Source organism: Amphiprion ocellaris, chromosome 18 (assembly GCF_022539595.1).
Source record: "Amphiprion ocellaris isolate individual 3 ecotype Okinawa chromosome 18, ASM2253959v1, whole genome shotgun sequence".
NCBI lineage: Eukaryota > Metazoa > Chordata > Actinopteri > Pomacentridae > Amphiprion > Amphiprion ocellaris.
In genome coordinates, this window is record NC_072783.1 from 8825296 (window position 1) to 8840853 (window position 15558).

Consider the following 15558-nt stretch of genomic DNA (forward strand, 5'->3'; position numbering starts at 1 on the left):
AAATCTGTGATTTCAGTATACTTTGTCCTTCCTTCTGCTGTCCATGTCACCACCTCCATGCAGTGACAGTTTCAAGCTTTGCAGTGGACTTTGGATCATGCAGTAAGACAGCACTGATCTCCATGCATGCACTGAAGCTGCACCCTTCACTTAGGTTCACCCAAAACAACTCTGATTGGTTTGAAGAAGCACAAATAAACCCGAGTGTTTGTCTCACATGGAGCAGAAAGATTGTAAGACAGACTGGTTAAATGATGCAAATAGTCGCAATCAGGCATGACTTAACTGCACACTGTTCGACCTTCACATCCCTTAAAGCCATGGTTTTTTGGAGGCGTCTTCCTTAAAAGGATGCACCCCTTGAATAGGGATACAGCATTATTATCGTTTTTCCTCACGTGAGCGCACCACATCTGAATAACGCCCGTTTAGTGGGTTAGTGGGCGTGTCACTAGTGGGCCACTATGTGGGTCACATGACAGCCGCTTTAGCTTCAGTCCGGTAGAAGTGTCGGACCAACATGGCGGCTCGATCACAAACGTTCTCTTTTAAAAAGAAAAGTATTTCTGAACGCATTTGAGGAGAGAAATAAGCTGTTGAATCTGTCCTCATTTTAGTTCAACGACGGCTGTTGTAGACATTTATCGAAAGTTTTGCGAGGCGTCGGACTTCCATTGCCTCCACATAAGCAAATGAGCTGCAGGCAACTCCGTGGCGACTCGCCGCAATGCAGCTCAAAACACACCACAACACAATAAGCTGCAATGCGGGGTGTTTCACATAGACAATGAATAGGATGCGAGAAACTGTCGGATCTTGTGGACACGTACAATTTCTCACATGTGAACGCACCACATCTAAATAGCTCCTGCTTGGTGGGTCCAACGACGACTGATTTAGACGTTTTAAGAAATTTTCGCGACGCATTGGACCTCAATTTGCATAAAGTAGAAGTCAAGTGTACTTTATGCAAATGAACTGCAGGAGCATACGCTGCAATGCAACCAGCATGCAACACGGTATGTTTCACCTTTTTTATCTCGTCTCCGTCCTCCAGGTGTTCATGGAGTTCGCCAAGGAGCAGGAGAACGAGGAGGACGAGGTGGGCTCCCTCAGCACGACCTTCCAGTGGCAGCGTTTGCGTCAGGACGGCTCCGTCTCCGTCAACCACACAGACAGCATCGTGCACCAGCTTTGAGGCGAGAGGAAGCGACCGGTCCGTCCCGACCTGCCCGGCTTCAGCGTCTGAGGGCTCACGCCAGCACTCGCCCGCTCCACGCAAACCCCGACGCCCACCGCCCTTTACGGCGAACGAGACGGACGATGGTGGGGGTCGGCATACTACACCGGGACCGACTGAGTGTTGGGGCTCAGGGCTGCTCTGGCCTCTTTTTGTGGGTCCGAGGCGTGCATGTTGTGTAACCCTCGTCCACTGGTGCTCCGTGTTTTCTGACCGACCGAGGGGCCTGCAGTCTGTCTCGACACGCCGACGCGACACTTTGCTCCTCTTTCTAATGGTGTTTTTTTCTTTAAAATCTTCACAGGGAGTCAGTAAATGGGGGGGAAAGAAACCATATAAATAATATCTGATATTTATGCTTTGTAATCCTTCTCCAGCCGTTCTCCTCAGCAGGAGTAAGTGTGTTTGCTCGTCTCTTTGGATGTTTGTCTGTTGTGTTTGTGAAACAGTTTTTAATTTTTAAATTTTTTTTTTTTTAAAAGCACTACCAGAACTGGAATCCATCCATGATCGTACCAAAGCAGCACATCTCTGAACCACACACTACCACACCTCTATCACATATTGACACTGAGAAGTACCTTTTTTTTTTTTTGTTTGGTTTTTTTAGTGTCGGTAGCATGTGCGTAAATAGTTCTATTATCGACGTGGGGCAGCGGAGTTCGCGCCTAGATGCTAACAGCTCTCCAGACAGTCTTTGGACCTTTAAAGAAAACACATTTTTTTCCTCTGAGGTTGAAGAAAAGCATCGTTTCTCCTCATTTACACATCCAGACCCACATTTAAGCCACATTCTTCAGAGCTGAGTGCTGGAATGAGGGTTTTTGGATAGAAGATATTAGCCCCCTGTGGCCTTCCTCTCTGCGGGTTTAGCGTAGAACCCATAGTCTGGGATCGTAGAGTAGAATATGCACACCAGTACATGTAGCACACGAAGAGGTCGGAGGTCGAAGCTCGAGGCCAGATCCAGGAGCCGTTTTATCTCTCAGCCGGGTTTTACGAGGACTTTTGATAACAGATTTTGAATGTATGTTGGGCCTCCAGGCGAGAGGAGGGGTTTGTAAAGTCGGTGACTTTCCCGTCGTCACTCGGTTTCACTTTGGTGCCACTTTTTGATCACGCAGCTGTGTTTAGTTAACTCTTATCTAGCTTATTCTGTGTGTGTGTGTGTGTGTGTGTGTGTGTGTGTGTGTGTGTGTGTGTGTGTGTGTGTGTGTGTGTCGTGCTGTGAATACTCCGTGTAGCTGCGGCTGTTTCTGCATCATCAAATATTTGTACGAGCAGGTGCGTTGTTGGGGCGACACCTATCAGCAAACCGATAAATTGTAATTTTTTCATGACATTCAGGCAAGTGGATGTTCATTTAAAGGGAATTTAAAAAAAAAAAAAAACTTTTAATGAGAATTATTGTCGGGTTGAGTTTTATTTCCTTCATCGACCTGGGAGAGCCTTACTGTGTGGCAGCTGGTTCAGGGGTGGACAAAATAACAGGGACACGCAAAAACCCAACGCAAACTCTGGCACAACAACTCGACATTATCCATGTGATATTATCAAATGGAATCACAAGTTTGGCGTCCACCTCTGCAGGATAAAACTCTACTACTTGTCATTTACCAGCCTTGGAGCAGAAGCTGACACTTGATTTTGATAATGAATTCTATTGATATTTATTTCCTCTCATGTGCACGGTGCAGAAACTTTCTAGTGGTGGGTTTTTTCATGCGTACACGAGGTGTCAGGGTTGAATTACCTTCACGTGTTCATGCAGTAGCTTCCACTAATCTGTAACAGATTTTATTTGCAGGTTTTTTTTACGTACGGTGTCATAATTTATCAGCGTGGAGGGAGATTTATGAAGCGTTTCAAGAGACAAGACATGCACTCCATACATTACAACACTTTACATAGAAAGCGAGTGCTCAAGAACTGCAGTTGGGCGTCCTTTTAAATGTGAAAACTCTAAAACCCTGTGGATAGTTTTATTTTTTTGTCTTTTTGCACACATGTAGCCTTGTTCCCTCAAATTGAAAAACACTGGCTCTGTTTTAAGTTGTGTGGTGAGTATCGATGGGTTCTCTTTGGAGTGTCGCTTTATACGCCGTCGTTCATGTATATTTCTTTTGTATTCATTTTCCCAAGTGCAATGTTGGATATTTGCTCGCAAAAGCAAACGTTCGTGTGTGTTCTGTCAGTTTCAGTGACATGTAGCCATCCAGAAAACATCTGCTTCTTTTGCACTTCTCCAACAACCCCTGCTTCCACTGCAGAAAACATCAGTTAAATAAATATCTCACGTCAAAGAAAACCAAAACATTGTCCGGCTCCATGGAAAGTGGAGCGTTCAGACAAATTGGCGTCGACAGCAGAGCAGGTTTCCTTTTATTTTTCCTGGTGGTAGTACAGTTGCACTATTTCTGGGAAATTTTATAACCTTTCTGTATATTATGCAATCTTTTTAAGATTATCTGTGCACTGATTTTATTTTTTAAAGACTGTGGTTTAGCTGTGTGCTGTATTTTCCTCTTGTACCCCGTGTTCCCCATGTCTGAATGGACACTCTAAAAAATTAAATGTTAATCTGAATCATTTCTTGGCCATTTTTTTCTGTTTGTTCGACTTCACTTGATTAAGTAAGAAACTCAGTGAGTGGTTCATTCCAAACAAAAGTTGGAAACAGCGAGCATATGTACACTACCGTTCAAAAGTTGGGGCTCACTTGGAAATGTCCTTATTTTTGAAAGAAAAGCAGTTCATTTAGAGCAACTTTAATATGGAGCAATTTTAATGAATATAGATCAACTTTAACTCATTTTGGAGTAACTTTAAATAAAATGGAGCACCTTGAACTCCTTTAGAGTAACTTTAACTCATGTACACTAGTTCAAAAGTTTGGGGTCACTTGGAAATGTCCTTATTTTTGAAAGAAAAGCATTTTTTTTCAGTGTAGATAACATTAAATGAATGATAAATACAGTCTAGACATTGTTAATGTGGTAAATGACTATTCTAGCTGGAAACAGCTGATTTTTAATGGAATATCTCCATAGAGGAACATTTCCAGCAACCATCACTCCTGTGTTCTAATGCTACATTGTGTTAGCTAATGGTGTTGAAAGGCTCATTGATGACTAGAAAACCTTTGTGCAGTTATGATAGCACATGAATAAAAGTGTGAGTTTTCATGGGAAACATAAAATTGTCAGTCGAAATCCCAGTGTATCAGCAGTTTCTGAAATACTCAGACCAACAACCATGCCATGTTCAAAGTCTCTTAAAAATCCCCGTTCTTCCCCATTCTGATGCTTGTTTTGAACTTCAGCAGGTTGTCTCGACCACATCTACATGAATAAATGCATTGAGTTGCAGCCACATGATTGGCTGATTAGATATTTGTGTTAACAAGAGGTCGAACAGGTGTACCTAATAAAGTGGCTGGTGAGTGTAAAAAAATGAATCAGTAAGCCACAGTTTTTTAAAATTTAGAACATTTAAAATAACAACCGTTGCACCAAAGTGCTTTCTATGGTTAAAAAGATACTAGTTGGTGTTATGAATTAACCCAATAACTTCAAGTATTACGGTCATTTATGGTGTGATTATACCCCAGTAATGTCATTTTTAAGTAAGTAGATACTTTATTGATTCCGAGGGAAATTCAAGAAATCAGCAGTATATTAAACATACAGAAAATACAGAAATAAAGATAAGAGCAGAGCACACAGGGGATATGGAGATATTAAAAAATATAAAGGCATTATTATGTACAGAATATATATAGTAAAGCTAAAAGTAGACAGAAAAATATAAATCAAATAAGAACTGTGCAATTAGTAGTATGCAAATATCCAGAAATGTCCATTTATATACATGTAAGTGTCTGGCTAACCAACATGTGGATTAAATTTTAATTTAGGCATTAAATACTACTTTACCTGATTATAATATAATAAGGCTATAGTTTTAATTATGCTAAATAATCTAGCAAATTGTAGTAATATTGCTAGTACCTCGCGGTACTATAAATTTAACCTAATTGTGATTGTAAATTATTGAAGATGAACCTGACTAATTTAGAAATAAAGTTCTGACGCTAAAAAACAAACATATGACCTTTGTTTTAAATTATTTTTAAATTTCATTTAAAATTATGTAAAATGTATAATTTATTTAATATTTTAATTTTTTAAAAAAATAGAATACATCTAGTGTCCTTAAATAAAAATAAATTTAAAAAAATACGAACACTTAAATAAAAATAATGGAAAATCCGATTTACTGTGATTATGTTAACTGATTATTTAAAAAAGGAGCAGGAAAATAAACTTTTAAGTGCGGTTTCTATGGTGACGGAGGATAAAGGTGTCTGTGCAGGTGCCTGTTTAAAACCCAGATGACGCGTCGGTAAACCTTTCAGGATAACGGAGAGGTCTCACGGTTTCTGTCAGCTCCTAGGATGCATCTATCGATCAGCTCGTACCAATATGATCCGCTGATCGGCTGTGATCGATCAGGTGGCTTCTGCGCAGGCGCGGTTCGCCCCAAGCGAGCCTCCGGTTAGTTTTTAACAAGAAGAAGCAGTTTGGACATTATGAAGAAATGTGATGCACAGCAGCCGACTGGAAGTGTGTGTTTGGAGGAGAAAGTGCAGATGAAACGCCTCCATCAGCCGCAGGACGTCGTTCTGAAGCAAACCGCCGGTGAGAAGATTTAAATGTTAAAATGCTAACTGCTAGCTGGCTAAAGGAGGCTAAAGCTGGACATTTAACAGATGTTCAGACCAGAGCAGAGAAGGTGTCAGAGGCTCAGCTGGGTTTAGATTAAATGGAGATGTTTGGGATGGTCTGATCCTCGTCTGGAGATCAGCAGCAGACAAAACAAAAGCTGCATCAGCTGGACACGTTCCAGCAGTCTGCAGACAGAAACGCCCAAAAACTGTCAGAACTTATCCTGGTTCAGAAGATATCATCAGACACAAATATCAGGTTGTACACAAGCTTCAGCAGGTCTAATTATGATACACTGGGCTGTGAAGATGCTCATGCTTCAGAGGTGTTGTTTAGATCTTGAAATCTTTACATTTTAAACTGATACATTTACAATTTTCAAGTTATTTCAAGTGACATTAATGCAAAATGTGAAATACTGTGACCGCATTAGTATCACAGTGAGCACAGTCACGGCATCTAACAATTTTTACCTATTCCACACTGAAATAGCTTGTACATTATGCAATTATCAACTAATCCAGATGCTTTCCAAAGTCCCCTTTTCAGTAAATTCAGTCTGCACTCATGTTTTATTGTCTTCTTTCAGTATTTCACTGTTGTTTACTAACACTTTGTGTATTGTAATGTTTTATAAAGCACCTTGTAACTCCAGTTTTGATAGGATGCTGTAGAAATAAAGTTTATCATCCTCATTATTATTATTATTACTCTGACACAATATTTGTCATTCTTGCAAAATCAGACCGTACACCAAGTGATGTATAATACATAACAGTGCAATAACAAGCAAAAGAGTAAATCTAAACTAACAGCAGCTCATCAAAGTTTCAGAATAACTAACAGCAAAGTTTTACGAAACAGTAATAATCTAACTACTGTTTTACCAACAATGACAGAACATCCTGTCTTATAACCGATTAATGAAGTTACTGCTATTGATTTGTGCGTAACTACCTCCCTTGCAGGTATTTATTTAGTCCAACTTACTGGATGTTGGTTGCGGGTATGAGCTTGTCTGTCAGTTGGCATCGATGTGTTGCCGTTGTGTTTTCCCCTACCACTCTGAAAATGAAGCTGAAAGTTTTGCTGAGGATTTGGATTGTTTATTCACGCAGCTCTGCTAGTTTTTTTCCAATGAATTACCCATTTTAATCCCATTGCTTTTCTTCCTGGCGCAGTTCCACCACAAAAACTCCACCCGTCACTGTTTTGAGGGAACACTAAAGGCACATACTTCTGTTAGTTCCAAGATGACAAACAAACAAGCTCAGGAAATAACAGCAGCAACCTCCAGACTGGAACCTATCACGCTGAAAAGGAAGCTGAAGGTTTTGCTGAGGATTTGGATTGTTTTTTGAGGCTGCTCTGCTAGTTTATTCGATGGATTATCCATTTTAACCACAGTGGCGCAGAGTTCCACCACAAAAACTCCACCCGTCACTGTTTTGAGGGAACACTAAAGTCACATAATTCATTAGCTTGGCCACAACAAGCAAACAAGCCAGAGCGTTTATTTATTTTTTCTTGGAGCAGAGTGATACTGTGGTGCAGTCAGACCATTTTGTTCTGCAACATTTGGCAAAGCAAGACTACTTTTTAATAAACCCAGAGGAAAGACTCCTACAAACAACCGGAAGCAACAAACTAAACTGTGGTTGATTTCAAGAAAAGTTGACTCGCTGTTAAATCCTGATCAGTCCTGTCTCATTGTCGGGAATCTTTTATAATTACAAATAATTAATGAAGTTACTGGTCCTGTTGTTCCACATGCAACTATGCTGCTTTGGATATGATTATTAGATCACCTTTTCTATTTATGAAGTCTACACAACAGGCTGTTAGAATTGATCAATTTGGTTGACTTTAATCTCTGTGGTAAAAAATTACAGCGCCTTCTACAAGACGTCAAAAAGTGTTATCAATACATGCAATAAGTTAGCTTTAAAAATATGATGTATTCAAATCATAGGAGCCTCAATAAAAAAAGCAACCGGACTAGAAGGTTCTTGAAGAGAGTAGATATCCTTCTTGAATAATACTTGGAGGACCCAAAACACAGGCTAATTGCGTTTTTGATCAACAATATCATAATTTTGGGGGGTTGAATGTATAGTCAGAATGACAGATGAACAGATCTTGTGTACATCAGCATCAGACCAGTTTCTCCTAAACTACATAAATGAACTATCAGCAGAAGAAAATACAAGACAGCAGATTTTATTATTGATCTGTCAGGACTGAAACATCCGTACAGATATTATCTTATGAATCCCAACATTTCACTGAACACATATTTTTGTGCTGTTGAATACTTTTTAATTTTCTAGGAAAAGGGCCACTAACGTTTTCAGTATTATTTTAAATAATAAGAAAACTGCTAAAGATGTGTGAATATACATAAAGTCACAGTTTCCCATAATGTGCATGTCTGTTTCAGTATCCCCTGCAGATGCTCAGTCGGTGTTGGTCCAACAAGATGCAGAACTGCTCCACATAAAGGAGGAGCAGGAGGGGACTGATATCACCAGGTGTTCGTTCACTGCTGTTCCTACGAAGAGTGATGATGAACAGAAACGTCAGTCCTCACAGCATCATCAGAGTCAAACTGAAGACTACAGAGAGTCAGAACCTCCAACCAGCAGCTCAGCTAAACAGACGACGGTAGAAACTGATGGAGAGGACTGTGGAGGACCTGAACCAGCCCAGAACTCTGATCCAAATACTCATTCACAACCAAGTACTGATGGAAAGGCTTTAGACTCTTTTGAGACGGAAGTTAGTGATGAGGAAGATGAGGATGGTGTTGAGGAGGAGGAGGATGATGAGGAGGATTGGCAGGAGACTTTTTCAGATTTTGGACCTGAGAGTGACGACAGTGACAATGACTGGAAGGAGACCAGGACACCTGAAGCAGGTGCAAATAGTGAATGTGACACTGAGAAAAAATCCTTTACCTGCTCTGACTGTGGTAAACAGTTTCTCCACAAACGTTCTCTTCGGAGACACATTCTCCAGTCTTCCAGCTGCTCACTTGATAATCAGTGTTTTGAAGTGAAGCAAAATTCACAGGTGAAAGTCCACAAAGGAGAGAAACCATTTGTTTGTAATGTCTGCGAAAAAAGATTCCGAAATCAGTATAATCTTAAGAGACACACAAGGGTCCACACAGGAGAGAAACCATTTGGTTGTGGTGTTTGTAGCAAAAGATTCTCACAACCAGCAGATCTGAAGAGACACACAAGAGTCCATACAGGAGAAAAACCGTTTGGCTGTGATATTTGTGGTAAAAAATTTAATCAGAAGATCCATATTAAGAGACACATGAGAGTTCACACAGGAGAAAAGCCATTTGGTTGTGATATTTGTGGCAAGAGATTTATGTGGAAGGTATATTTTAAGACTCACATGAGAATCCATGCTGGAGAGAAACCATTTGGTTGTAATGTTTGTAGCAAAAGATTTTCACAATCCGGGGATCTGGACAGACATGTGAAAGTCCACACTGGAGAGAAACCATTTGGATGTGATGTGTGCGGTAAAAGATTTAACCAGAGGATACATCTTAAAAAACACATGAGAGTCCATACGGGAGAGAGGCCATTTGGTTGTGAAGTTTGCAATAAAAGATTTTCACAAACAGGGGATCTAAAGAGGCACCTAAGAGTCCACACAGGAGAGAAACCATTTGGTTGTGATGTATGTGGGAAAAGGTTTACAGTACAGGAAAGTCTGAAGAGACACATGGGAGTCCACACGAGAGAGAAACCATTTGGCTGTGATGTTTGTGGACAAAGATTTAGCCAAATTGCACATCTTAACGCACACACGAGAGTCCATACAGGAGAGAAACCATTTGGTTGTGGTGTTTGTACTAAAAGATTTTTACAACCAGGAGATTTGAAGAAGCACATGATAGTCCACACAGGAGAGAAACCATTTAGCTGTGATGTCTGTGGACAAAGATTTAAACGAAATGCACATCTCAAGACGCATGCAAGAGTCCACACTGGAGAGAAACCGTATGGTTGCAGTGTTTGTCGTAAAAGATTTTCACAACCAGGTGATCTGAAAAAACACATGAGAGTCCACACAGGAGAGAAACCGTTTGGTTGTGACTTATGTCACAAAGCATTTTCCCGACAAGAAAGTCTGAAGAGACACATGAGAGTCCATGGAAGAGAGACAATGTTTGATTGTGGTGATGGCTTTACATCACAAGGAAATCTAACGAGACATGTGGAGGCTGTTGCTCTGTCACTTAACTTCCTACCAGCCCCGTCTGAACCTGGAGAAAATCAAGAGACTGAACCTGTTAGTGCCTGTCAGCTACAGGACGCTGTTGTCAACCAAAATGCTGGTGAGAGTAATAAGATTTTTGTAAATGTGGAATGTTTCTCAAAGTGGAAATGGCTCAGATATTGACAATGATTTGCACTGTCACTTTAATTAGATTTGGTGGAGCAAAGAATATAACTTTGTCTACATAATCAGTTTTTTTTTTGTTAGCTAAAACCCTGTGCCTAGACAATAATTTACAAAACAATGATGTTCCCCAGTTTTAGCACCTTGAAGCATAGTTTTCAATCAAGAATCTGAATTTAATCATGAACTTGCTAAATATTTGTGCCCTCAACAATTTTGGTTCATTCCTGTTCATTTTGTAATTTTTGTTAGTTTCCTAGAAAAGGCCCACAAACATTTACAGTATTATTTGCATGATGTTAAAATTGTGAGAATCTGTGTCAATACACATAAAATCACAGTTGTCCATAATGCACACGTGTTTCAGTGTCCCCTGCAGATGTCCAGCAGGTGTCAGTGATTAAAGAAGAGCTTCCCTATGAATGGAGCCCCTGTCTGGACCAGCAGGACCCAGAGCCCCTCCACATTAAAGAGGAACAGGACGAGGTCGACGACATAAAGGAGGAACAAGAGGAGGTCGACGACATAAAGGAGGAACAGGAAGAACAGCATGGAGAGCAGCTTAATGGGCAGGATGAGACTGATATCACCCGGTTCCCCTTCACCACTGTTCTTGTGAAGAGTGAAGATGATGATGATGACCAGCTTCATCAGATCCCAACGGAAGACAACAGAGAGGCAGAACCTGCAACCAGCAGCCCAGCTGAACAGATGAAAACAGAAAGTGATGAAGAGGACTGTGAAGAACCACAACCAGCCAGGAACCGAGATCCAAATACTCATTTAGAACCAAATGCTGATGAAAAGGCCTCAGAGTCTTCTGTGACTGAAGTCAGTGATGAGGATGGTGATGATTATGAGGAGGAGGATGAGTGGCAGGAACCTCTGTCTAATACTGGACCTGGAACCAGGGTACCTGAGTTAGGTGTAAATACTGATGTGGAATGTGACACTGACAAAAAAATCTTTAGCTGCTCTGAGTGTGATAAACAATTTTGCTACAAGCAGTCTCTTCAAAGACACATGAAATTTCATTCAGGCAAAAGCTCATCCAGCTGTTTGGTTAATAATAAGAAATGCTTTAGAGTAAAGCTAAATATACACTCACAAATGAGAGTCACAGGAGAGAAACCATTTGGTTGTGATGTCTGTGAAAAAAGATTTAGGAGTCAGTATAATCTTAATAGACACACAAGAGTCCACACAGGAGAGAAACCATTCGGTTGTGATGTTTGCAGCAAAAAATTTTCACAACCAGGAGATCTGGAGAGACACACAAAAGTCCACACAGGAGAGCGACCATTTGTCTGTGATGTTTGTTGTAAAACATTTAGCCAGAAGATACATCTTAATAAACACATGAGAGTTCACACAAGAGAGAAGCCCTTTGGTTGTGGTGTTTGTAGTAAAAGATTTTTACAGCCAGAAAATCTGAAGAAGCACATGAGAGTGCACACAGCAGAGAAACCATTCGGCTGTGATGTTTGCGGGCAAAGATATAAACGGAATGCGCATCTTAAGTCACACTCAAGAGTCCATACAGGAGAGAAACCGTTTGGTTGTGGCGTTTGTAGTAAACGATTTTCACAACTTGGGGATCTGAAGAAACACCTAAGAGTCCACACAGGAGAGAAGCCGTTTGGCTGTGATGGATGTGGGAAAAAGTTTTCACGGAAAGAAAGCCTGAAAAGACACAGGACAGTACATTTAGGAGAGACAATGTTTGACTGTGGTGAAAGATTTACATCTCAACAAGCTTTGAGGAGATATGATGGGACTGTTGCTCTGTCACTTAAAATGTCACCAGCTCCAAGTAAACCAGACGAAGAGCAGGATACTGAGTGTCTTGGTGCCCTTCAGGACCATCACACCATTATCAACCAAAACGCTGGTAAGAATAATCAGATTTAATGTGGGGGGCTTTCCTAGAAAAAAACTGCTAATACTTTTACCAAGATATGCAGCGATGTTTTCCGTAAGCTGGTGATGTTAACACACTTTTGAACATAGTTGTAAATATCCTGTCACGCTTCATAGAGTCACGACCCAGTGTGAGTTGTGCATGTGTGAGCGATCATTTTTATGGCAAAATGTTGCAAAATGTTGTAAAATGCTGTGTTAATTCCTTGGTTCAGATAGAACTCTTCAAAATTCAGCTCTACAACAGACTAAACTGGAAACGTAGCATTGTATTGATGGCAATAACTGCTCGCATTGCGGAACGTTCTTGTCTGTCTTCTTACCGTTTTGGTCATTCTCTTTCCTACTAACTCCCAGCAGCCTGCTCACCACAACTTAATTCATTCCTTAATTATCTTTTAACTAAATTGCCAACATAAGCACAAGTACACAATGAAGTAATACTTTCATCAGCAACAATTCTAAAGCAGATTTTTAAAAATATTGCTTTTATTAAATTCATACAAGTGAGCAACATTAAACTTGAACATCACACTTCATGGATCCTCAAAAGGGACATTTGGGACATTTCCATTCCATCCATTAGGGTTAACTTTCGTTCAGTCAGTGCTGTCAGGTTCTTTGCTGTTGGCTTGGCCTCTGTTTCCTGCTTGATTGTGGCTCCCAGTCTTGGTCAGTCAGCAGGAGACTGGGAGTTACTCTCCAACACGGTCTGCTCTGGAGGAGCAAGGAAAACAGCTTTGTCCATATGGTCTGCTTTGTTTCTTTCTAAGACCCTGCAGTCACCTGCATAACAATGATCCCCACTTTAAGCATGCTAAAGCATATTTTCCAATCAATAAATCTGAGTCAAATCACAAGCTTGCCAGACATCACCAACCTTTACAATATAGGTTCATTTTTAATAATATTGTGTTTTTTGTGAACTTTCTAGGAAAAGGCCGTTAGCTTCTTTAGTCGTGTTTAAAATGATACTAATGCTACTGAGGATATTTTTGAATACACAGAAAGTCACAGCTGTCTGAAATGTACATATGTGTTTCAGTGTTGCCTGCAGATGTCCTGCCAGTGTTGGTGATTAAAGAAGAAGTTCCCCATGAATGGAGCTCCAGTCTGGACCAGCAGGACCAGGAACTTGTCTGCATAAAGGAGGAACAGGAGGAACTGTGGACTACTCAGCAGGAAGAAATGCTTAATGGGCAGAAGGAGACTGATATCATAAACTTCTCATTCACTGCTGCTCCTATAAAAAGTAAAGATGGAGAGAAACCTCATTGCTCACAGCTTCATCAAAACCAAACTGAAAACTATAGAGAGGCAGAGCCTCCAACCAGCAGCTCAGCTAAACAGATGACAACAGGAAGTGATGGAGAGGACTGTGGAGGACCAGAAACAGTCAGGAATCTAGTGCCAAATGGTCAATCACAACCCAGCACTGAGGAAAAGGGTTCCGACACTTTTGAAGTCAGTGATGAGGATGGTGAGGACGACGTTGAGGAGGAGGATGGGGATTGGCAGGAACCTTTGTCAGAATCTGGTCCTGACAGTGAAGACAGTGGTAATAGTTTGAAGGAAACCACAGTACCTGAATCAGGTGTAAATAGTGACGGTGGATGGGACACTGAGAAAAAAACTTTTAGCTGCTCTGGATGTGGTAAACAATTTCTCTACAAGGAATCTCTTCAGAAACACAGTGCATGTCATTCAGGAAAAAACTCTTCCAGCTGTTTTATAGTGGAAGAAAACATAGATTCACAAATTAGAGTCCAGAAAGAAGAGAAGCCTTTTAGCTGTGATATTTGTGGTAAAAGACTTAAGCATCAGCATAGTCTTAAGACACACATGACAGTTCACACAGGTGAAAAACCATTTGGTTGTGATGTTTGTGGCCAAAGATTTTCCCGGAACACATACCTTGAAACACACATGAGTGTTCACACAGGAGAGAAACCATTTAGTTGTAACGTTTGTGAAAAAAGATTCAGAAATCAGTATTATCTTAATAGACACACAAGCGTCCATGTCGGAGAGAAAGAGAAACCATTCAATTGTAGTGTTTGTGGTAAAAGATTTATGGGGAAGACAAGCTTTAAGACTCACATGAGAATCCACACTGGAGAAAAGCCATTTGATTGTGGTTTTTGTGGTAAAAGATTTAACCAGAAGATACATCTTAAGAAACACATCAGAATTCACACTGGAGAGAGACCATTTGGTTGTGATATTTGTGGACAAAGATTTAACAGAAATGCACATCTCAAGACACACATTCGAGTCCATACAGGAGAAAAACCATATAGTTGTGGTATCTGTAGCAAAAGATTTTCACAACCAGGGGATCTAAATAGACACACAAAACTTCACACAGGAGACAAACCATTTGGCTGTAGTGTTTGTAGCAAAAGATTTTCACAACCAGGGGATCTAAAGAGACACACAAAACTTCACACAGGAGAGAATCCATTTAATTGCAGTGTTTGTGGTAAGAGATTTTTGGGAAAGACACATTTTAAAAATCACATGAGAATCCATACCGGAGAGAAACCATTTGGTTGTGGTGTTTGTGGTAAAAGTTTTTCACAACCAGGGGATCTAAAGAGACATGCAAGAATCCATACAGGAGAGAAACCATTTAGTTGTGATGTTTGTGGCGAAAGATTTAGCCTAGAGGGAAATCTAAGGAGACACATGAGACTCCACGCAGGAGAGGACTTATTTGGGTTTCGTGAAAATTTTACGTCACAGGGAAATCTGGATGGACACGTAGAAGCTGTTGGTCTGTCACTTAACATTCCTCTAGCTCCAGTTAAACCAGAAGTCACCACAGGGGTTTAGCAGCTAGCTGAGTCCTAAACGTACCTGATTACAGCATGAAAACAAGCACAACTTTATCAAATTTGCAGCTAAATCAGCTGTTTGAGTCAACCTACATAGAGAATCTCACCATCTAGTGTGCTGGGTGTAGGTGAAACTCACTTCCCAGCATGCACTGAAGCAGAAAATATTTCTTGTTATTATTGTATTAAACTGTCACTGTTGTTATTGTAACTTGCAATGTGTTCTGCAATCTTTCCACAGCTCTTCACATTTTGCATGCTCTTGCACAGTTAATCACTGCAAGTGATTGATTACACCGCCAGTGTTACATGTGCAGTTATTAAGACTCATTGACAGTTATGTGATGACTTAATGCAAGACTAATATTTAATTTCATTACATCAATAAATCACATCAAGTGAGAAATCA

At 40.5% G+C, this 15558-nt stretch overlaps 2 protein-coding genes across 2 annotated transcripts in view; both read left to right on the plus strand.

Moving 5' to 3' along the window:
- abca5 (ATP-binding cassette, sub-family A (ABC1), member 5) overlaps positions 1 to 3829 on the plus strand; it is a 37828-nt gene extending 33999 nt beyond the window's left edge. The window contains exon 38 of the mRNA XM_023286810.3: positions 1058 to 3829. Coding sequence (XP_023142578.2) covers positions 1058 to 1198 — 141 coding nt within the window. The 3' untranslated portion in view covers positions 1199 to 3829. The remainder of the gene's footprint in view (positions 1 to 1057) is intronic.
- Positions 3830 to 5641: 1812 nt separating this feature from the next.
- LOC111579553 (zinc finger protein 236-like) lies at positions 5642 to 15558 on the plus strand. The gene is made up of 4 exons (XM_035955789.2): positions 5642 to 5940; positions 8408 to 10327; positions 10760 to 12283; positions 13358 to 15558. The coding sequence occupies exons 1-4, from the start codon at positions 5832 to 5834 to the stop codon at positions 15145 to 15147; spliced, it is 5343 nt and encodes a 1780-aa protein (XP_035811682.2). The 5' UTR covers positions 5642 to 5831; the 3' UTR covers positions 15148 to 15558.

What these genes read in the sequence shown, in the direction of transcription:
- LOC111579553 (XM_035955789.2), top strand. Translation starts at nt 5,832, where the DNA reads ATGAAGAAATGTGATGCACAGCAGCCGACTGGAAGTGTGTGTTTGGAG. An exon ending in CGTTCTGAAGCAAACCGCCG is followed by an intron (nt 5,941 to 8,407) that starts GTGAGAAGATTT and finishes TGTCTGTTTCAG; the next exon opens with TATCCCCTGCAGATGCTCAG. An exon ending in CATTATCAACCAAAACGCTG is followed by an intron (nt 12,284 to 13,357) that starts GTAAGAATAATC and finishes TATGTGTTTCAG; the next exon opens with TGTTGCCTGCAGATGTCCTG.